The 22,832-nt window shown below is 35.1% G+C and overlaps 1 protein-coding gene across 1 annotated transcript in view; it reads right to left on the reverse strand.

Annotated features, from left to right (window-relative positions):
• Positions 1–22,832, reverse strand: part of COL24A1 (collagen type XXIV alpha 1 chain) — a 251,664-nt gene that overhangs the window by 106,608 nt on the left and 122,224 nt on the right. The window contains exons 26-29 of the mRNA XM_087820561.1: positions 22,236–22,280; positions 4,154–4,207; positions 1,864–1,917; positions 884–937 (exon numbers count right to left, since the gene is read on the reverse strand). Coding sequence (XP_087676687.1) covers positions 884–937; positions 1,864–1,917; positions 4,154–4,207; positions 22,236–22,280 — 207 coding nt within the window. The remainder of the gene's footprint in view (positions 1–883; positions 938–1,863; positions 1,918–4,153; positions 4,208–22,235; positions 22,281–22,832) is intronic.

The raw sequence follows: 22,832 nt of genomic DNA on the forward strand, positions 1-22,832 counted from the left end.
ATTAAGTCAATTACAGTGAATTATTTTTATGCCTGATAGTTTTCAATAAAAGACTTAATTAAAAAACAAATTTTATTTATCTATATAACATTAGGTAGATAAAACCAGTGAACTTCTACAGGATCTCAAATTTATTTATTATCTTATGTTAGTAAAACGATTGGCAACTGTGTCCCTAGATCAGTCTTCCTAATTTTAGAAGTCAACGCCACATCTTTCACTATACTGCAAAATCAGGCTTATATTCAAAACAGAAACCTCACAAAACAGTATGAACTATTTCTGATACGAAGAGTTTTGCTTAAGGGGTCATAAAGGCTGACATCTTTCATATTTAAGTTCACAACCAATGTTAAATTTTGATAAGCAAACTTTAAATCTCTTAAGAGACAAGGTTTCATTTTCTTTCTCTAAACAAAAATAGAGTATTTTGAAAAATTCCATTTTTGTTTAATAAAGGCACATTCTCTATGAATTGTGTTTGGTTGAAAATATCTGCCAATTCCTAAAAATATATATTAGAACTTATGCTTGTGATTTGTATATCCAATTGGCCTCACTTCTAATCTTGACTACTGATCCTGTTTTCTTATATGTGGTTATTCAAAAGAGAGTTTCAATGTTTTTTCAATTTTAGGCAGAAGTGAAGCTGGCTGTACTACTAGAAGTGAGCAGGAGATGATGTAACGAGTAGGGGTGAGGAAGTTTGAGATACCGTGACATATCCTAGAGCGTTCTGCATTGACTGGGGGAGAAGCAGCCTCCATTAGTTTTACACATTACGTAGTTTGCATAAAAACAAAAAATATAGCATAACCAAAATGATGGATTTAAATTTAAACAAATATTCTAGAAGGGGATATAAAGTCTTTTCTGTACTTACAGGTAAGCCCTGTGGACCCATGGGTCCTGGAGCCCCGGGAGGGCCTGGATATCCCTATAATTTGAATAAAAATGTAAAAGACATTAACTTTCCATTATACCTGATTGTTTTTGTTAAAGAAAAACCAATAAATTATAAATAGTAATAAAAAGTGATGATTTGATAAGATCTTTCTCTCCTATCCAAGATGTAAGAGGTCACAGGAAATGTTCCACAGATAGACAATAGAAATAAAATAAATGATTACATAAAAGCTGTGTATCCTTTTATAAGAAAGTCTTTGCCTAGAAAAGAAATTGACTAGGCAGAATCACACATTATAACCTATTAAGAAGAGACCATTTATCTTTTGAAGTTCATGTTATAGAGATTATGAAATCATATTTTCAGAGGTCATGGACTTCTTTGATGAATGAACGTGAATGTATACAAATTATTCTGGCTGTTCAACTTTAGGACCATGCCCTACATGGTATTACCACTGATTCAAGGAATATCTTAGGAGGTGATAATTCCTAAAACTGATTAGCCTATAGGCATATTAATTTTCCTAGCTGACAACAACTGGAGATAACTTTAAAAAACACACACACAAAAAACCCTTCTACTGCTTTTCTGATAATACAGAAGTCAAAAAACGAAAGAATAACTTAGGTAAAATAAAACTGTAGACAGTATGGTGTACCACCAGACCCATCCCAATGTATTTTCTGAAAGCAAGATTCTTTTACTGATGATAATCATTTGTTCTAGTCACTGTCACATTTAGAAACATCTGACAAAGCCATCAGATTTACAAGCTTTTTCATATGGCATTCTGAAAGGTAAGCCATTTAAAGAAGCAGGAAATTCTATGGTAATTTACTACAAAATAGCATTTTTCACTTACTTAAATTTCATTCAAGACAATTCCACCTCTGGAATGCCTCAACTTTGTTATGTTCTTTGGAAACATATCTTTCAAATTATTGAGCTCTTACCATAGCACCCTTTTCCCCCTGAGGACCCAGTGGACCTGGACTTCCACGCTCTCCCTTTTAAAACAAAGAAAAAAGAGAAACATTGGGGCAAGTTAATTAATCATGACTGAGCTAAGCTTAGACAGAAAAATTGCCTACTGGAATCATAACTTTCGTGCATGTTATTCTAATTTCCAATATTTTTAAATTTAAAGATTTTGAATTTTCACCATCAAGTTGCTAGATTTTAATACAATAAAAACCCTCTTAAGATATCTTTTAAAAGATAAAATACCAAAAGTCTTATTTAAATTAATAAAATAAAAATTATGACTATGTAAGATTTAAAATTGAGCAAACATCACATGCTTAAGTTTTATAAGTAGAAATGCTTACAATTTTGCCACATATAATATATAAGAATAGTAGAAGTATCAAAGAAAATTGTAAAAATTAACTAAAATGTATAACTACTGAACAAAATTTTATTCACATAAATAATTTTGGCGGATCATGATAATCAAAAATATCCCTAGCAGATTAAAAGACTAAAATGATTCATTTAAAAATTCCCAGGATTTTTAAAGCACAGAAGAAACTAAATCAGAATGAAAAAAAATTATAGAACTATCTAAACTGTATAACCTGAGCTCATATTATATACTTTATATTGTTAATTTAAAAAATCAATAAGTATATATTACGCACTTTTAATGCGCTAAGTGAAAGGAGAGATATAACAGAAGTTTGACTTAGAGTCTATCCTCGCATAATTTGAGACAACTCATTAACAAAGGTAAATCAACAACAGGACAATTAAATTTTAAGTTGTTTGGTACTTATTCTAAGTCCAGAAAGGGAAGAAATCAAGAAGGATCAGAGAAATCCGGGAAGACTTTATGGAGGAGATAGAAATTTGGTTGAGTCCTACAGTTAGGCTTTAAAGAAACAGAGGAAAGGGGAGAGCATTCTAAACTAAGAAAACAGAAAGTACAGGAATAGAAACAAGTATATAACATATGAGACAGAGGAGAGAGAAAGGTTTATATTGGAGAATATTAGATAATTTGTTGGATAAACTGATTAAGCCAGAATTATGTAGTATTTTGACAGCCAAGTAGAGAAGTTCATAGATTCAACAACAGGGAGCCAATGACAGTTTTTCAGAATGTTTCATCATGACCCATCAACGTTAGCCTTCTGCTTACAGTATGTAGAATGGATCAGAGGATATAAACGGAAAGGGTAGGGCAAATATGATACAGAGTAAATTTAAGATAAACTGCTAAGAGTTATATCTAAGGGTGGCTTTGGATTGACCATTAGAAAGGACGAAATGTAAAGAAAAAACCCTAGGACTTACTAAAAGATTAGGTATAGAGAAAGGAGGAAAAGGGAAACTCAAAGAAATCAAGATTTCTCTTGTGGGTTCACTCTATTCTGGAAGACTGGAGGAATACAGATAGGTTGAGGCACACTAACTGAAATAAAATATCTGTGAGGAGACCAGTTTGAGTGTGGGAAAAGTGATAAATTTAATTTTAGATATGTTGAGTTTGACTAAAATTAAAAATTTCAGATGAAACTAACTAGAGTATTATCTAATTTATTTCCAGTCCTAGTTCTACTTAATAATTCACAAGAGTAGTCTTGTGTAGTAATTGCACTAGACAATCATGCTTACAATTTATATTTAGCATGTCAGGTTTCAAAGGTCCAGTAGTTTATTACCTACCAGTCAATTATAAGATTCCATTCAAAAATAAAAACACCCTTGCTGGTTTTAAGTAAAAAATTGCTTTTATTTTTTAAAACATTCCCCTAAAATTTGAAACTCAATATGTAAAAGCCATTCCTGAGGTAATAATTTTTAAGTCATCTTTAAGCAAATTACAATTTCCATCAGCAGAGCCAAAAATGTTCATGAATAACTGCATGCTAGGTTCCAAGTGGAAATAAGATTGTGACTGAGGCTTACTTAGATCTGGTAGTGATATGTTATTTTTCTCTTTCAAAACTGCTTCCTTTAGGGGGCTTGCCCTCTTAAAGTAGATTTAAATATTGTCTAATCATAAACCTAAACCATCAGTTTTACCTCTTCTCTTCAACCATATCATTACAACCAAAAAGTACTCTACTCTTAAAAAAATTAGACATACATATGCTATTAGCTCTATTTCAATATATTTAAGAGATTCGGTATAGGTAATGTGTTTGAAATTATAAGTGATTTCTAATGAACATAAATTATGAATGCCTAACCTTTGAGAATAGAAGTCTCACTACTGAGCAAAAGAATGAAAGAAATTACCTTTTCACCAATGCTCCCAATCATCCCGACTTCTCCAGGCAAACCCACAGGTCCCTTTTAGAAAAGAATGTAACAAAATATACATATCTTGCATTGCGGGCATGACATCCTGGTTTTACATCATCTGTAATCATTATGTTCCATCTAACCAAGCCTAAATTTTATCTTAGAGTAAAATTCCTTTCTAGTATAGGTGGAATGACTTCACATCAGAATTAATTAACCTATTCAGTCAATAAACAGATACAATATGTGACAGGTCTTGTGCTGAAAGGCACTGAGTTTCAAATTCAAACACAGCCCTGTCTTTGTGGAATTTACAATCCAGCAGATTTTATAAAAACTGCAGTATTTGCAGCTTCTCTTTTTAAATTGATGTATAATTGACAAATAATATTGTATTAGCTTCAGGTATACAACATAATGATTCAACATTTGTATACATTGTAAAATTATCACAGCAATAAGTCTAGTTATCACCCATCACCATACAAAGACACAAAAATTTTTTTCTTGTGATGAGAACTTTTACTCTCTCAGCTACTTTCAAATATGCAACACAATTTTATGGACTATAGTTACCATGATGTACATAACATCCCCATGGCATTTATTTTATGATGGGAAGTCTGTACCTCTTGATCCCCTTCACCCATGGGACTTAGACAACCAGAAAGACAATTCTTGACAGGCTACCACTCCCGGGGCACTGCACAGATAGCAGGCTGAACACACCCACAGTCTTCCTGTGAAAATGCCTATGGTCATTTTTTAACCTATGGACCTTCTAAATAAAAATATGAATGCTATATTTTTATTATGTTACTTCCTATTCACTCTTCTTCATTTCAAAGCAAAGGTTGAAATCTTTGATATTATTGTATTAGTTATCTATTGTTATAAAACAAAAATCCCCCAAGAGTTAGTGGCTTAAAACACTAAATATTATCTCCCAGTTTGTGTGAGTCAGAATTTAAGAACAGCATAGATGGGTAATACTGGCTCAGAGACTTTCATGAGGTTGTACTTAAGATTTGGTATGGGCTGCAGTCATCTCAAAGCTTGAATGAGGCTAGAGAATACATTTCCAAGAAGGGTCTTGGCTGGAGGTCTCAGTACCTCAACTGGCTGTGGCAAGAGGCCTCACATCCTTACCATGTAGGCCTCCACAGAGCCTGACTACACGGCAGTTGGCTTTTAAAGAGTTTGTTAGCTAAAGCAGAAATTCAGAAGGCCCAAAAGACTTAAGTATAAGAAATCACTTGCTAGAATTGAGAATTTTTTCCTAAAAATTCTTTAATTTTTTCTCTCTAAAAATTCTCTAATTCCCCCCCCCAAAATTCCTTAAAATTTTCTAAAATTTAGAGTCGGTAAAAACTCTAAACTACTGTAGTTCTATTTTTAAAGATAACCACATCCTACTTATTCATGATATAAAATTGGAATATTCCTAGTTAAAACTAAAATGTTTTAAATATTTTTATATAAATTTCTTAGACTTGAGAATTATCTTGTCATTGTGTCTTAACAGTGGTTTAGAACTTTTCTTTACAGTTTCAAATTTTCTTTTCAATGTGCAAACAACTGCATTCACAGGATAAAGAATCTCAGACCCCAAAGCTCTTCAATTTCACTTGGAAACACAATATACAAGGCTAATTCTCTACAACTTAGATGTTTCCTCTTAGGAACATATTAACTTCAACATTTGCATTAGTATTATAGTGTTTACTCTCTGTTTAAAAATAAATGGATTTTAGCCCGGCCGGGCATGGCTCTGCGGTTGAGTGTCAACCTAGGATCCAGGCGATCGGGATTCGATTCCCAGTCAGGGCACATGCCCGGGTAGCGGGCTGCAGCTGATCAATGACTCTTTCATCATTGATGTTTCTATCTCTCTCTCTCCCTCTCCTTTCCTCTCTCTGAAATCAATAAAGATATGTTTTTAAAAAAATAAAAAATAAAAATAAATAAATAAATGGATTTTAGAAGTAATCTTACCATAATAAAGGTAGTGTTAGCTTGTACTATACGAAATTGCTGATATTTGGCCATTTTCACCTTAAAATAGTAATTTTATATAGTTCAATCGAGTGCAAAGTTTTGAGGGTAGGAGAAACAGATCAGACAGACATGAGAAAAATGACAATTCAAGCACTATATGGGAAAATTTGACCCATATCTATTATTTATTTCTCTGCCTCAAGTTCCTGCACCTTCACACTCTTGTCCAAGAATATGATGATACCGACTGTGTTCGGTCCAGGTAGTTAAGGGAAGATGTAGAAAAGTGGGAAGAAAATGTATGTAATCTTATTCAAGTAAGAAAGAGGAATTCCGTTTAGATATGATGTTAGATACCTATGAAACATCCTGGTAGGAATTATTTGCTACACGATTGAGTATGCAGGCCTAGAGCTAAGGAGAGAGATTTATGCATCCTCAGCAAATAGGTGGTAAAGGCCCAGAGATTAGATGATTCACCGAGAGTACGTAAGCTGAGGAAAAGCACAGGAACAGTAACATAGGGCGTCCTCCCAAAATGCACACACACACTTTGAGTAACCACAAAGGCAGTGTTTATGAAAATACATTTCATTTTCAAAACTGAGCTATAAGCTGTTAAAGTGTGTATACATTTTTTGGGGACACCCTGTATTTAGAGAGCAGGATGAAAAAAAGAAAACCTATGCAGTTAAATATACACAGAAAGAAAGTGTACTGTCAAAAGGAGAATACTGTCAATTTTCGTTAGGCCTTTTCATTTAAACAGAATTTTATGACTTGTCAAGAACGAATGAACCATTTCTGTTGATTTGTAAAACATCATGACTTCTGAATAACTAACCATCCGATCACTTCATTCCTGTTTAAAATATAATCTGTAAACTAAGAATGTGTCCCTTTGACTGTGTGACTTGGAGTAAACTATTCCAGCTCATGGTGCCTCAGCCTTCACCACGCAGGAATGGAAGGAACATGGTGGGAAAAATGGGAGGTATTCGTGGGTTCCCATTTATCAAGGCTAAATTAACTACTGATGCCACTGAATAGGCAAACCGCCAGCAAGAGAGAACAACATCAAGCCCGTGACATGATGATATTCTTCAGAACACCAGACAGCCACTGTGGGCAAGTTCACTCTGGAAGGGCCAAAGGTTGATTCTAGCAGACATGACATACACTGTGGGAATGGGTTATTTTACTGCACCCAGGCCTCAATTAGAAGCAGTATGTGAGGGCTTACAAAGTGTTTAATCTACCATACAGGACCTTAAAAACATTGTGTCAGACCACAAAACCCATTTTATAGCAAATAAGGTGTGGACAAGGGCCTATGTCCATGGGATCTAATAGATCACATGACAACAAGAAGCTTCCAGCCTAACAGAGCATTGGAATGGTGGAGTTAAACAGCCAGTGAGGGGGTGAAAGTGAGGATAGAACACCATCCTATAGGAAAGTAGATGTATTGAATCAAAGACATTTATGTGGTACTGTGTCTCCAACAGGAGCTATTCATTGGTTTTGGTACCAAGAGGTAGAAGCAGAATTAATCCTACCTACCATCACTCTTAATGTCTCTGTGAGCTCTTTAGAATGTAGGTCCTGGTCCCCAAAGAGGACACATTTTTACCAGGTTGACACAGTAAGAGTTCTATGGCTGCCCCCTGAGCTTACTTCAAGTTCCATGTATCCAGGCACCAGCAGGAAAGGAAAAGAGTCACCATTTTGGCACAGTTAATTCACCCCGATCGTCAGAAAGAAGGGGAAGATTGATATCATTTGTGTTCCTAAAACCAACTGCAGAGTTAGGTCCTATAATTTGTACCACTAACTCCTAAGTTTTCCTCCAGAAGCAAATCCACCAGAACCTTAGAGGAGCATCACCCTGAAAGGTTATGGAGAAGCGGGTCCAAATGACGCAAGGGGTAAAGAAAGTGTGGTGAACACCACGATGGGCCATCCAGATACCGTACTCCTTCAAAGAAGGAAGTCTTGCCCAACCACCTTCAAAGTTTGTCTGATTCAGAGGGCCTTCTTGATCAAAGGCATACTCTTCTCAGGGTGGGCCATACACAATGACTACTTGAATTAGAGTATAAAAGCCCCACCATTCAGTCCAGCACACTGGGTATAAAGGATTAAGAGCTTCCCATAGGGATGGTTGAGACTTAGCTGGCCTGTGTCAGCTTGAAGTCTCCCAATTCTGCTTCCTCTTCCTTATTTCACAATCACTGCTTCTTACAATACCCTCTAGCAAAATGCCACCCAGCAGTCTCTTCTGGAACACCTTACCTGTGCTGCAGTTCTTCCCTAACCGTGGGCTCTAATCAGTGAGGGCCCTAGAATTACTGCAAAGTGTTAGTGAGCCATATATAGGTGTTGAGAGTATTCTAAATACAACTACAGCAAGCACAACTACTACTTGCTGGTCTGTAAAAACGATCTTCATTGTTGAAAAGATTGGAAATCACTAAGGTAGAGCATGTCTGAACTAATAAACGAGGGCAGATTCCCTTTTTAACCAAAGCCTGAGGTTCTGGGAAAACATGGGGAATTTCTACCTGTAGTCAATGTTCTCTTATGTTTGATGAACACAAGATATAACTATCATACTTAGTAGTGTGGTTACTAAGGTACACACCCTAAACTCATTTTTAATAGCCGGGTAATGAGTGTTATCATTCTTAGGATAAACAGAATGTTTTATCCTGTTTTCTAAAAGGGAAGAATTTGTTCCTTGCATAAATGTGGTTTCTGGGGATTGGATTCCAGGTCCAAAGTACAAGAAAATAGCTTTTGGGATGTATCCCAAATCCAACCTGAGGGAGACTTTGAGATAGTATCTGGAGTGAGATAGTCATCTCTTTCCCTTTGTTTTGAGTTATAAATATTTTCTCGATAGGCTGGGGATGGAAGTTTTTGGAGCTCACCGAAGACTCAAGACACTTGGGCCAAAAAAATTATTCCTTATTATAATTTGTTTTCCAGAATATCTCACTTACTTTAAAAAATATTCTTTAAGCCCACTTCTCTTTGGTTAAGTGAGGTGAGCTTATATTACATGTAGAAAATTTTACTATACCAACAACTAGTGCTAAGAAATTAAAATAAACCAAATGAGGAAACAATGAAGCACAGAGATTATGCTAAATCACAATTATTGAAAATAGGATACAGATAGCTCTGTTAATTGTTTCTGGAACGAGGCAGGAAGGATAAGTAAATAAAAATGATAATTCCTCACCTGTACTATCTACTGAGACTTTGAAAATAAAACTATGCATAACTAGCCTTATTAATTCATAGCTTCTGAAAATTAAAGATAACCTATCTATAAACATTGGTGACTCACTAAAGAAAAGACAATTATATAGTAAACTTATCATTAACACTTTTTTAAAAACTACAGAAGTACCATAAAATAAATTCATTCGTTCATTTAGTCCACAAACATTATTTGAGAATATAATACACACCAGGCATTAATAAACAATATGGAATATTTTATGTAGTCAGTTAAATTTAGAATATAGGCAAGCACTTCATTATTTTAGAGCTTCCAGATTGGAAAAGTTTATTCTGGGGTCACAGTTCATCTACTTCAGACTTGACGCTTGGATACATAAGTTCCTAAAAGATGTAACTGAATGGTATCCAAACAGGGATTTTTGTCCCTAACAACTACTTGACTCATTCCCTGGGACCATCCACGTAGTCATAAAATAAGAGTTCAGAATAAAGTTTTGCCTCAGGAAGGTCTGGCAGTGATTAAAAGAATATGCCCGGAATGTCTATTCAACAGATGCTTTTACTCATGCTTATGTTATGGGAAGCTTGAGAACAGCAAGGCGACTGGTGCTCTTCTCCCTGCACTAAATTGCCTGGCTGTGTTGTTCACATACTCTGTTCTTTTGAAAGAAGCTCTTGGCAATAAATCAAAGGCAATGAAGTGCATATTGGTACAGGGCTATCACCTATCTTGGTTGAACTTCTGAGGTTATTTTTTTTTAAAGTAAGTTGGATGAGAAATAAGAGGAATTCTCCTTGTATGGCACTTGTGTTGCAACACATTTGAATGTCAAGCTCTTCCCAAGAGTCTAATAACTAACAGGATCATTCACAGAAGAGAATATATGCTTATAATCACAACACCTTCTTTTCACATATGAAGTACTAAATTAGTTCTGTATTTCTTTCATGTAGATCTCATAGTTCGAGTTTTTGAGGACTCCATCTAAAGACAAAATTAGAGTCAGAAAATCTACTGTCTAATGTCTTGCATCAAGCCCCCTTTTCCACCAAAATCTCTGCACCTATAAATGAGGAAAATGACAGCATGGCATTGGTGGATTACTAGTCTATAGACATGAGCTCTAGTATAGATCTTCAGTTCCGAAGCATGTCATTAAACCAGTTTGGGTCTCATCTTTCCAATTCTAAAAAGCAAGAAGAATGGACAAGATAATCCCTCGTATACTTTCCAGTTCTAAAATTCTGTAATTTAACCATAAGGAAGATGTAAAGCACTCAGATATTTAAAATCTTTTGGGGCTTCTGGTCAAGATGGCAGAGTAGGTAAACACGGTACTCACATCTTCCCACAACCACATCAAAGTTACAACTAAACTATGGAACTACCATCATTCACCGACTCCCTGAAATCTAGCTAAACAGAAGTCCTACAACTGAGGATAGAAAGAGGCCACAACAAGACTGGTAGGAGGGTAGGGACATGGAATGGGCTGGTCCCACACCCCTATGTGGGTCTAGCATGCTGCTCACATAGTCTTCCTGGTTATTTAACTCAGGGCATGAGGAACTCTGGCAGCCTGTGTAATATACACAGATTCTCTTTATTCAGCAGCATGAAGGTCTCATACCAGGTCATCAGCAGATCTTTGGGGTCCTTGACAATGTGAAAAAGCTAACTAGGTTACATGTCAACATGGCCAAGGACAATTTATAAATTCTCAATTTATAATAATATAGATATCCTGACGTCTTACTTAGGAAGTAAACAATAATGGGAGAGTTCTACCAAAGTATGCTGAATTCCAGAAGGCATTTATTTGTCCAATAAGAGGCCAAGACTGCAACTCAGCTATTTCTCAGCTACCTGGGGTACCAAATAGGCTTAGTCCTTGTTATCATTCAGAATGCAAGCCCAATGGGAATTTTAAAGCAAAAACCTTGAGTGTGGTTTTATATGACCCTTCTCTTATATTGGAGTCCTGAAATACAAAGAGAAAAAAAAGAAAAAACTATCAGTGTTCTGATCCTTTAATGACTGGAACCTCAAAACTGACCTACTAACCACTGCCACAGATGCCATGTAGGTTGGTATAATTATGAGGTAATTATTAAGCTGGGCCTTGAAGAGAGGGAGGGCAGAGAGCACTTCCAACTTGGTGTGGTTCTGAATTTTAAGAGTGAGATGAATGCACCCACTTTCAGATTTCCTAAAGACAGTTTAAGTGACTATCTACACTTTTAAGTCTTGGAAATATTCCCTAGAGGGCTATTAATATAGTTTCTCATGACTTATGTGTTTGGCAAATTATTGGTTACTTGGAAGATATTATATGTTCCTCAAATACTGTCTCTTGTGAGCATTGCATCTGCATGCCTGTTCAGAAAGCAGTTAACAAAGCAGGCCAGAGATCGATGTCCTTACAATGGCTCTTTGCTGGTATCTGAGAACTTGGATTTTGGAAAGATTCCCATTTCTGGAACTTACAGGAGTGCTTCTTAGCAGAGTGCCTAAACTGTGCAAACGATATGGTTTATGCTGCACAGCTGCTTTAGTTCTGGGAGATGGGAGTTTTGGTATGCACTAGGCAGAGGCTGCTGATATGACCTGCTCCCAGTGAAAACCATGGGCACTGAGTCTCTAAAGAGCTTTTCTGGTAGACGATTTTTCACACCTCAAGTCCCAACTCATGGCTGGTAGCATTAAGTGAGTGCTGTGTGATTTCACTGTGAGGAGGCTAGTTTCTTCCAGACATCAGGCCATGTGCTTTTTTCCTTTGCTGCCTTTGTTTTGTATCCTTTCACTGTAATAAACCTTAGTCATGAGTGTGACTATATGCTGATTTCTGCGAGTCCTTCTAAGAAGTCATCAAAGCTGGGTGAACTTGGGGATCTTCTGACACAGTATCTTAGAGAACCTGAGTTAATATCCTCTCCATGTGAAACTTAAAAACATAGAAATAGAACTGCCTTGTTACCCTTCTCTCTATGCAGCAGCAGCAGCAGCAACAAATAAAACCATCACCATTTATTAAGCACCACCTGTGTGCAGGCTTCATCTCAGGCAGTTCTTACTTTCTAATCCAGACAATAAACATGTTAAAATGTATTTTCACCCTAAGTTTTACAAATGAGGATGAAGAAATCCAGGATTAGAATTCAAATCTATATTATCTCAAAACTTATGCTCTTTTCTCAAATATCACATTCATTCCTTCTCCTTCATACGTAATAATTATTTAATTAAAAGAACCATATTTTTATATGGTAGTTTCTATTTACTTTTCAATATTCAAACTGAAACAAAACTACTATTCAGTAGAAATTCCTGTTTCTCTCTGATTTATATGCATACTGACTAGCCAATATGGTGAAACAGTGATTATAGAAAGGAGTTCAGTGAGTGTGTATTTCATGTTCTTCCCACAGGACAAAGGGGATAATCTTGGACTCCAACATCTTAGGATTAAATGAGATATTAAATGTAAAATAGCACATGGCATCATCAGATGCTTCAATAATTATCAGCCCCATTTCCTTGTAGGTAAGGAAAAACCTTGGTGATTGGATTAATTCCTTAACATTCTTGTCCTTACTACTACTACATGACACTGAAGTGTTTTAGGTTTGCCTACCATAACTAGAGGAGCACACAGTAGTCTCGGTAAACACATGTGGAACAGAACTGACTCTAGTTGCCACCAGGTTGTCAAGAATTTCTGTCCAAAACTTGTTTACTGAATTGCTGTCGTATGTCAGCACGTGCTAGTAATTAGGAAACCAAATGAAATCTCCTGTTTATGATACAGTAGAAGAAATGCAGGTTAGTATAGATGGCACAGAAAAGGGAAATCTAAATCAGCAAAATCTTCCTATTCAGAACTTATATAGTCTCAGTTTTATCTAAGTTATGTTAGCTAGAAATAATGAAAATAAAATAAATAACTGTCTAACAGGTTTTCATGCGGGACATATAATTAGTATGTTTATTAACACCAATGAGAAAAAAAAAAGTACTGATACTTTAACAATAAAGAACCTCTGATAATTCTGCTCTGGGACACAATCATTGCCTTAGAGAGTTGACTTTTTAAAAAAAAATCAATGTAACTGATCGAACTTCAATTGGTGTATCAGATTGGTATCTCATTAAAAAGGCATTAAACTATGCTGCTTCCTGAAACATAAATGCTCTAATCCAGACTAATAGCTATTTGTAAATTATTTCATAATTTTTTTAAAAAAAATTATTTAGGACTATTTCATTTCTGTCAGGGGTACATAAAAACTCCTATCCTGATATTTTTCTCCATCATAGAATTTTCATGGAATTTGGCAGGAATGCATGCTATGGCTGTCTGAGATATTTCTGATACAATGAAATCCATAAGCATGTAATTTAAAAAGTATGCTGTAAGAATTTATTCCACTATGTTTCTTCCAGTCCATTGTATTTCTTAGTAAGTTGATGTTTTTGAAATAGTTTACTTCTTTTGTTCCCTCTTCACTTTTTGTATTGTTAAGATATTCATTACTCCAGATTGGTACTGGTGATGATTTTTTGGACATTACTCTAAAAGCAGAGGCAACAAAAGCAAAAATATACAAGTAGGACTTTATCAAACTAAAAAGCTTCTGCACAGTAAAGGGAATCAACAACAAAATGAAAAGAAAGCCTACTGAATGGGAGGAAATATTTGCAAATCATACATGTGATAAGGAGTTAATATCCAAAATATATAAAGAACTCATACAACTGAATAGGAAAAAACAATTTTATTTTTAAAAAGGGGTAGAGGACCGGAATAGACATTTTCCCAAAGAAGGCATACAGATGGAAAACAGTCACATGAAAAGATGCTCAAAATCACAAATCATCAGGGTAATGCAAATCAAATCCAGAATGAAATTTCACTTCACACCTATTAGAATGGCTCTTATGAAGAATAAAGGAAATAAAAAGTGTTAGCAGGATGTGGAGAAAAGGGAGCCCTCATGCACTATTGGTAGGAATGTAAACTGGTGCAGTCACTGTGGAAAACAGTATGGAGGTTCCTCAAAAGATCAAAAATAAAACTACCATATGATCCAGCAATTCCACTTCTGGGTATTTATCCAAAGAAAAAAAACACTAACTCAGAAAGATATATGCATCCCTTTGTTCACTGCAGCATTATTTACAATAGCTAAGATATGGAAATAACCTAAGTGTCCATTGATGGATGACCAAATAACGGAAATGTGGTATATATGTATACAATGAAATACTACTCAGTCATAAAAAAACCTTGCTGAGAGTAATAGAGAGTTGACCAAGGTGGTGACATAGAAAGCTCCTAAATATACATCTTCCCACAGACACACCAAACGTACAGCTACACATGGAGCAATTACCTCTGAAAGAGATCCAGAAATCAGCTAAGTGATTCCTACACATCGGGCAAATGAGAAAACACCCTCATCAAGACAGGTAGGAAAGGCTGAGATACACTCTCATCATCACTCCACCCCTATCAGAGCACAATACAATAGAGAGAATTTCCAGCTCCCAGTGTCTCCCTGTGGAGCAAAGGGTTTAGACTCCACTTCTAGCCCCTTAACTTTTAAGACTCCCCACTGGAGGGATGGCCACCCAAAACACCTAGCTCTGAAAGCCAGCAGGGCTTCTGTTCACAAGAACCATAAGACTATAGCAAACAAAGAAGAAATCCTTAATGGGTGCATGAGCACTCACCACAGCTATCCTCCCAGTGTAGAGGAAACAGGCAAAATTGCCTGCCTCCCAATCTTTTCCTGAAAGAGGTTTACCTGCATGCATGCTTTAAAAGCTGCTGCCTTAGGGACAGGCATTTAATTTAGCAGGCATCTAGTGGCTGGCTGTGATCCTCCCCAGAGACCAGAAAAGCCAACAAACTCCTCTTGCGCCTTCTCCTTCCAGTCAGCTCCAATATAAAACCAAGTTGCCAGTATCTCCCTGGGAGGAGCTTGTACATACTTCTGGCAGCCCAGCTTTTGCAGCTGCCACCTAGATGATGGGTCCCTAGATCTGGCTTTGATAGCCAATAAAGGTTGTATTCACGAGTCACACATGACTAGAGCAAACAAATAAACAGTCCTTAGTGGGTGCCAGAGCATTCTCCTGTGGTTATTCACCCAGATCAGTACAGAGAGAGCAGGCAAAAACTTACATCTCCCAATCTTTCCCTAGAAGGGGCTTAACTTCATACATACTTTCTCAGCTGCAACCTAAGGGTTTAGCTACTAATCAGACTGCATGTTGGCACTATGATCCTCCCTTTTAGGACATTGGTATGTCTTGGAATACCCTCAACTACTGTGATCCACTAAGAACAAAGAGGCCTGAACACTCATAAATTTGAAAGACATCTAGATGCTCAGGTCAGGTGCAATTCATCTCCTGCCAGAGATCTCTCTGTCAACACCAAGAGAGGTGGCTATTTTATCTAATGCATAGAAACTACAAAGAGAGCCAAGAAAGTGAAGAATTAGATGAATACGTCCAAATAAAAGAAAAACAAATCTCCAGAAACAAATCTTAATGAAAAGAAGGTAAGTGATTTAATTGATAGAGAGTTGAAAATAATAGTCATAAACTTACTCAATGAGATCAGGAGATAATGAATGAACAGTGAGAATTTCAACAAAGACCCAGAAGGAGGGGAGAGAGAGACAGAAAGCTTATATTTAAAAAATAATGTCTGAAAACTCCCCTAATAGGAGAAAGAAACAGACATCCAGATCCAGGAAGCCCAAAATGATCCAAAAAAGATTAACCCAAAAATACCCACACTGAGACACATTATAATTAAATTGTCAAAAGTTAAAGAAAAGAAGAGAATCTTAAAAGTAATGAGAAAATCCACTTGCTACATACAAGGGAACCCCCATAAGACTATAAGACTATAAACAAGTTTTTCAGTAGAAACTTGGCAGGCCAAAATGGAGTGGGATAATATATTTGCAGTGCAGAAAGAAAAAACTGCCAACCAAGAATACTCTACCTGGCAAAGTTGTCCGGAAATTGAAGAGTTTTCCAGACAAAGTTGAAGGAGTTCTTCACCACTAGACCCGACTTACCAGAAATATTAAAGGAACTCTTCAAGCTGAAATGAAAGGATGCTAAATATGAAAGTATAAATCTCACTGGTAAAGGTAAATAAACAGTTAAATTCAGGATACTCTAATGGTGATGAGTAAATAACTTACAATTCTAGTATAAAGGTTAAAAGACAAGAGTATTAAAAATAACTATGACTACAAATTTTTTCATGGATACACAATTAGAAAGACACAAAGTATGACAGCAAAAACAAATCTTTTGTGGGGGAGGGAGCTTTAGTATATACATGTTCAAAGTTGTTACTATCAGATTAAAATATACTGTTATAATATAAAATGTTTTATGTAACCCTCATGATAACCACAAAGCAAAAGCCTATAGTAGATACACAAAAGAAAAAGAGAAAGGAATCAAAGCATACCACCACAGAAAATCATCAAATCACAAAAGAAGAGAGCAAGAGAGAAAGAAAGGAACAAAGGAATTTCAAAACAATCAACAAAATGGCAATAGTAAGTCCACATTAATTACTTTAAATGCAAATAGACTAAATTCTCCAATCAAAAGACACAGGGTAGCTTAATGGATTAAAAAAAAGAAAAAAAAAGAAAGCAAGTCCAAGTATATGCTGTTTTATAAAAAAGAAATAATTTTTATTTCCCAGGGTCTTTGTGGGCATTAAATGATACAATGTATGTAAAATATCTGGCATATCACATATTTTCAATAAATGGTAGCTGTTTTTATCATATTCAGGTAAATAGCCTCCTGATAGAATGTATCACGATTATACATTTAGTGTAACTTTCCATTCTCTGAGATAACCACTCCCTGCCACCACTCCCTGCTGTGGAGGAGATCTACAACAGCCTTGAAGCTGGGCTACAGGTATGTGCAGCTTGAAAACAGGAGGGGGTAGATGACATCTGAGCACTTCTAAAATACTTTCTCCCAGACACTTCAAAGTTGTTCCTGATTCCATTATAAATAAATTAAATTTTGTTTCACTTCTTCTCATAAACTAATAATACTCAACAATATTTTAAAATTTAACTGTCAGCTTGGCCTAAGAGATTATAGAGTAAAATTTTACTTTGCCCTTTGTCACAGAGAAATGAACCATGGAACCAAAAGTAGAAAATTCAAATCTGAAACCCAGATATACTGCCACTAGCTGTATGAATGTGAACACATCACATAAATTCAATAAATTTCAGCTTTTTACTTATAGAATGGTAGTAAATGCAATAAGACTTATCTTACAAGGGCTATTTCAAGGTTTTAAAAGATAATAGGTCACCAATAAATATATATTTTTTAATTTCCTCTTCTGACTCCACCTCTACTTGGTCTTGAATGAACTGGTTATAATCCAGCTTAGAATCAGCCATCAGAAGCTCTATAATTAAAGGTTTTGTCATGAGAAGTGGAGTACCTGATTTTGAGGATAATCCATGGCCTTTCCTCTTCATCTTCCTTTCTGTTCATCAGTCATTTACTAAACCATAGCACACCAGAGGGCAGGCAGAAAAACAGAGAGGACACAGTAGATTGCTTATGAAATCTTTCCAAATTGATAAATTAAGGAATCAATGAAGTGAAAGCAAATAACTGGTTTATTTTTTAAGAGATGAATCAATGTGGCCAGACTATAAGACAATCATAAGAATCTTTTCAAGTGGGCAGAAAAGTGGCAACTGAAACTTAATGTGATCAAGGTCACTTTATGAAAAAAAAATTCCAAATTTTATATTTAAAATAACAGACCAGAAAAAGATCTGGAGAGTGATTGCTGATCATTTCCCAAAGACATCCTAGTTGACTGTTGTAGGAAAAAGCTTGCCTGGTTTTGAGTATAACAATAAAGAAAACACAATAGAAGTTATCCCACTTATGGAGAAGGCTGTGGAGCCGTAGACTCTAAAATATTTAGTCTAGTTCTGTTTGCTCCAACTTCAGAAAGACATAATAAAACTGGAGGACAGCCAGAGAAAAGAAGCCAAATCAGCAGGCGAGAGGAAGACTAGAAACATTAAAATTCTCAGAAAAGAGTCACAGATTCTTAGAATTGGAATTATCCTTAGAATCATATATACCAATTCCCTATGCTTCCATAATATTCCTGATAAATCATAAATAGTTTAGCTATCAAAGGACCTATTAAATGCTGGAAACTTACTAGAATCCTTCCATTTTTGGAGTCTATGTTCAAAATTATCACCTCAGATATATCCACTTCTCTTATGTTCACTGCTATCACCCTGGCCCAAATCATCTTTGTCTCTCATGTAGACTTTGTCTCTTGTGTCTCTGCAGTAGCATCCTAACTGGTTACCCTCATCTGCATCTGCTCCTCACAACCACGGACCAACTTCCCAATCCATTGTAACCAGAGTGATCTTAAAACACAAATTAAGTCATGGCATTGGCTTACTTAGAATACTTCAGTGATTTTCCACCTACTTTAGGATCAAGTCCAAAGTAATAAACATGGAGCTCAATGATTTGGCTCCTGCCCCCTTCAGTAATGTAACATCACATTGCTTTTCCCTTGGCTCACCAACATCTATCCACACTGGCTCTTTTAAAAGTTCCTCAAAACAGCTAAATGATTTTCCACGTAGGCCTGTCACATATCACAAAAACCACAACCACCATTACAGCTAACAGTCTTAAAGGCTTTGTTATGTGACGGGCTCTAGGCTAAGTGCTTTAAGTGCATTACCACGTTCAATCCCAGCAAGAAACTCTATAAGGTAGTTTTTATTTTTATCTTTTACTGTTGAGAAAGCAAATATTTAGGGAAATTAAGTAGTGTTTCTAAAAAAGGCTAAGTGGCAAAGGTGGGAAGCGTGTTATATTGCACATTGCAGGAATGTTCCTTCTCCCCCGTCTTCCCTCGCTAACATATACCATCCTTTATGGCCGCAACTTGTTATGTCATTTCCTCAAAAGAGTCTTTCCTCATCTCCTGATCCATGTTTGGCACCCTTGTCACAGATCCTTAAATTTTCCTTCTATAAAATGTATCAAAGTTTACATTTATATATTTCTTTATGTGACTATTTAATGTCTGTCAAACCTCTAACAGACCACATAAGTTTCAGGAAGGCAGGGACCATATGTTCACTAAATGTGCCTGAATATAAATATAAATATCTGCTGAATAAATGATTGAAGAAAGCCATCCAAACCTTTTAATAATGAGATGCTGAATCACTCTATGGAAGAGTCTGAGTGTCAGAAATTCTATTAAAATATTCTTGTCTACAAAAAAAGCTGTTCTTTTAACGTCTATCTACTAATCCAAATTCTGTTCCCTTTACCAATACTGAAAAAGTAAATTATTTTCTCTTACAGCTTTTCATATACTTTCTGCTTAGAAAGTTACAGAAAGGACTAGAAATTAAGGTGGGATAACTACAGTTTATTTGTAAAAAAAATAAAAGAATGCTAGAATGAAGGCGATAAGGGGGCATCTTTTGAAATCAGGGATTTACTTAGAGCATATTTATAGAAGTTAATTCTTTGCTTAGAGTAAATGAATTTAAGGGGTATACAGACATGAAATATCAATGGGACTGCTGTACGTGGCATACTCTATCACAAACTGCCTTCTAATTTGTATAAATCTAGAAAGAAACAAATAAAACTGGAGGATCCAGTTAAAGGCAATTAAATGCCTGTACAGAAATATTGAGAAAAGTTAAATCTAGCTATGTGATTAAACTCATATATCCCAAAATTATAAGATTAATGCTATGAAATGCAACCATATCTTCCAATAGCTCTAGAGAGTTTTGTTTTAACAGAATTCTTGATTAAATGAACTATACTTCTAAGATTATGAAATTAATAAGATAAAATAAAAGCTGATACTTAACCAAAGCCAAAAATATTCTTTAGGCATTTTATATACTTTAATTAACTCAATATAGCCACTAAAGTTTTTAAAAAGCCTTTATCTCCCATCTTTACTGAGAAAGACAGATTTTCAAACTTGGAAAGGTCCTTTTGTTTGATATTTTATCTGATGCTTAAAACCTCTCTACAACATCTAGGCCAAGTGGTTGTTCAACTAACATTAAAATATCTCCAGTTATGTAAATTGACTTGAGGGGGTGTCATTTCACAATGTATACATGTATCAAATCATCACCTACACTTTAAATATCTTACAATTTAATTTGTTAAATATACCTCAATAAAGCTAGGGGAGAATCCCCAGCATGGTATAATGCTTTGGATTTGGAGTTTGGAGCTCTGGGTTTATATCTCAGTTCTGCAATTTATTAGCTTTGTAACCTTGAACAAGTTACTTAGTGTGCTTCAGTTTCCTCATTTCAAAAACTGGAATAACAAAATGTGTATTTTCAAATTGATTGAGGATTAAGTGAAATGTCATAATATGAAACATCACTTGGCATTATGCCTGGCATATAGCAAATGATCAATAAATGTTAATTTCCCTCCAATAACATAAATCCACTGCCTGCCTGGACAGTCTAGTTCCTCTTTGGACAGCACTGGCAATGGGCTCTTCTTATACTGTGTGCAACTAGAGCAACACTATTAAGTAAATAACACTTAGACATTTGATAGTTGTTATTTTAAGAAAAGATGCTCTTCACTGGTATTTTAACTTTAGCTATTCATTCTAGTTTACATGTATTTCTTAAGCAATCCATCACTCAGAAACGGCAGAATTTAATTTTTTTGAGTGGCCTTAGAGAAATGTGAGTTACAATCATATTTGATGAGAAACCTGGAATAATCTAATTGATCTGAATACTCCATTTAAATTTCCCTTCTCAGCAAAAACAAGAAAAAGTTCACCTTCAGTTATTCAGAAATAATTGGTATGATGATTTTCTAAGAGTAAATGCATCTTCTCCATATTTTATTAATAATTAATGATAATAACTAAGAGTATCAGAAATGTATTGCTGTTTTACTACAAAACAAGAAAATATGATTATTTAATTGCTGAATCTTACAAAACATTTTTTAAAAATTTCTTTTAAGTCATAAGATAGGTTATAGGGAATTGAATTTGCTCATTTAACCTAGTAAATGGTATCATCTGCTTTGTGACAACCCAGCCCACTATGTAAATAAATTCAAAATTGCATTAATTTAACATAATACTTTATATATGTTACATAGTTTCATTTGTTAGAGAATATTTTAGCTGGCTTTACACATTGTAGAAAATAAAATTACTTGTAATATATCAGATTCAAATACAACATAAAGCCTCTTACTTCTGCAGTGATGTAAATTTTAAAAAGCAAAAAAGTTTTTGAGGAAAGAAATTAGAATATGCATTCTAACTCATTACCTCTTGGTTTGCTCCATCTTTCAGGTTTAAAGAAAGGTATCTTCAGACTATTAAACTATTTTGATGGTTTGATAACTTGTAACTCTTAATAATGAAAAATGTTAAGTCAAGTTTAGATTGAAATATGATCAGAACTAAAATTAAAGAACAAATATTAGAAACAAGAATGTTCCTGAGATCGTAAATATAGTTTATATTTGGATGAAAAAATTAGTAACTTGTGTTCTCCCTCATTTCTCTTTTGTATAGTAGGTTTTATTTGTCACATCACAAGTGAGTTTAAATTTGTTGTGGGTAACAGTTTCATATTCTGAATTTTATGAGCACTGATCATGACTAACATGATTCTTAAAAATGTTTAGAGATGATTAAAATATAAAAGTAAGAGCATAAAATAAACTTACTGTTTCACCAATCTTTCCAATGTTTCCTTGATCTCCTACTTCTCCCTGTTAATAAACAATATAAAGTTGCAAACATAACTATTTTTCAAATAAGATTATTCATGGCATTGCTTATGTTTTCATTTTTAATGTGATTAATTAATCATAACCTAGAAAAAGGCAAAGGAAATCTCAGTTATTCTAAACTCAGTTGATCGTTTACTAGACAACTTTTTATGGACCATGGCCTTTCCTCTATTTTCATTCAGATAGTAATAACCTATTTTCTTAAATTACATTCATCCATTAAGAACTGTTAATCAATTTTTAAACACTTCTACAAATAAAATTTAAAAAATAAAATATTTACTGAGGTGTACTCTGCAAAAGGAAGATGGTTGGCACTGTGAAAGATTATTATAAAGATTACAAAAAAAGCCCTCGCCCACTGGAATGCTCTGTTTGCTTCAGGAAATAAGGTATCTCCCAAGGCCGAGCAGAACAGAGTACACACCACAGGCAAGTAGTAAAGGAGATCATAGGAGCAGGCGCCCTGTGTGCTGGTGCAGCTAGAGCTGGCTTCACTGGAGAAGCAACATGATGTTCATAACCACAATT

Source organism: Miniopterus natalensis, chromosome 9 (genome assembly GCF_054644295.1).
Source record: "Miniopterus natalensis isolate mMinNat1 chromosome 9, mMinNat1.hap1, whole genome shotgun sequence".
In the NCBI taxonomy this organism is placed as follows: Eukaryota; Metazoa; Chordata; class Mammalia; order Chiroptera; family Miniopteridae; genus Miniopterus; species Miniopterus natalensis.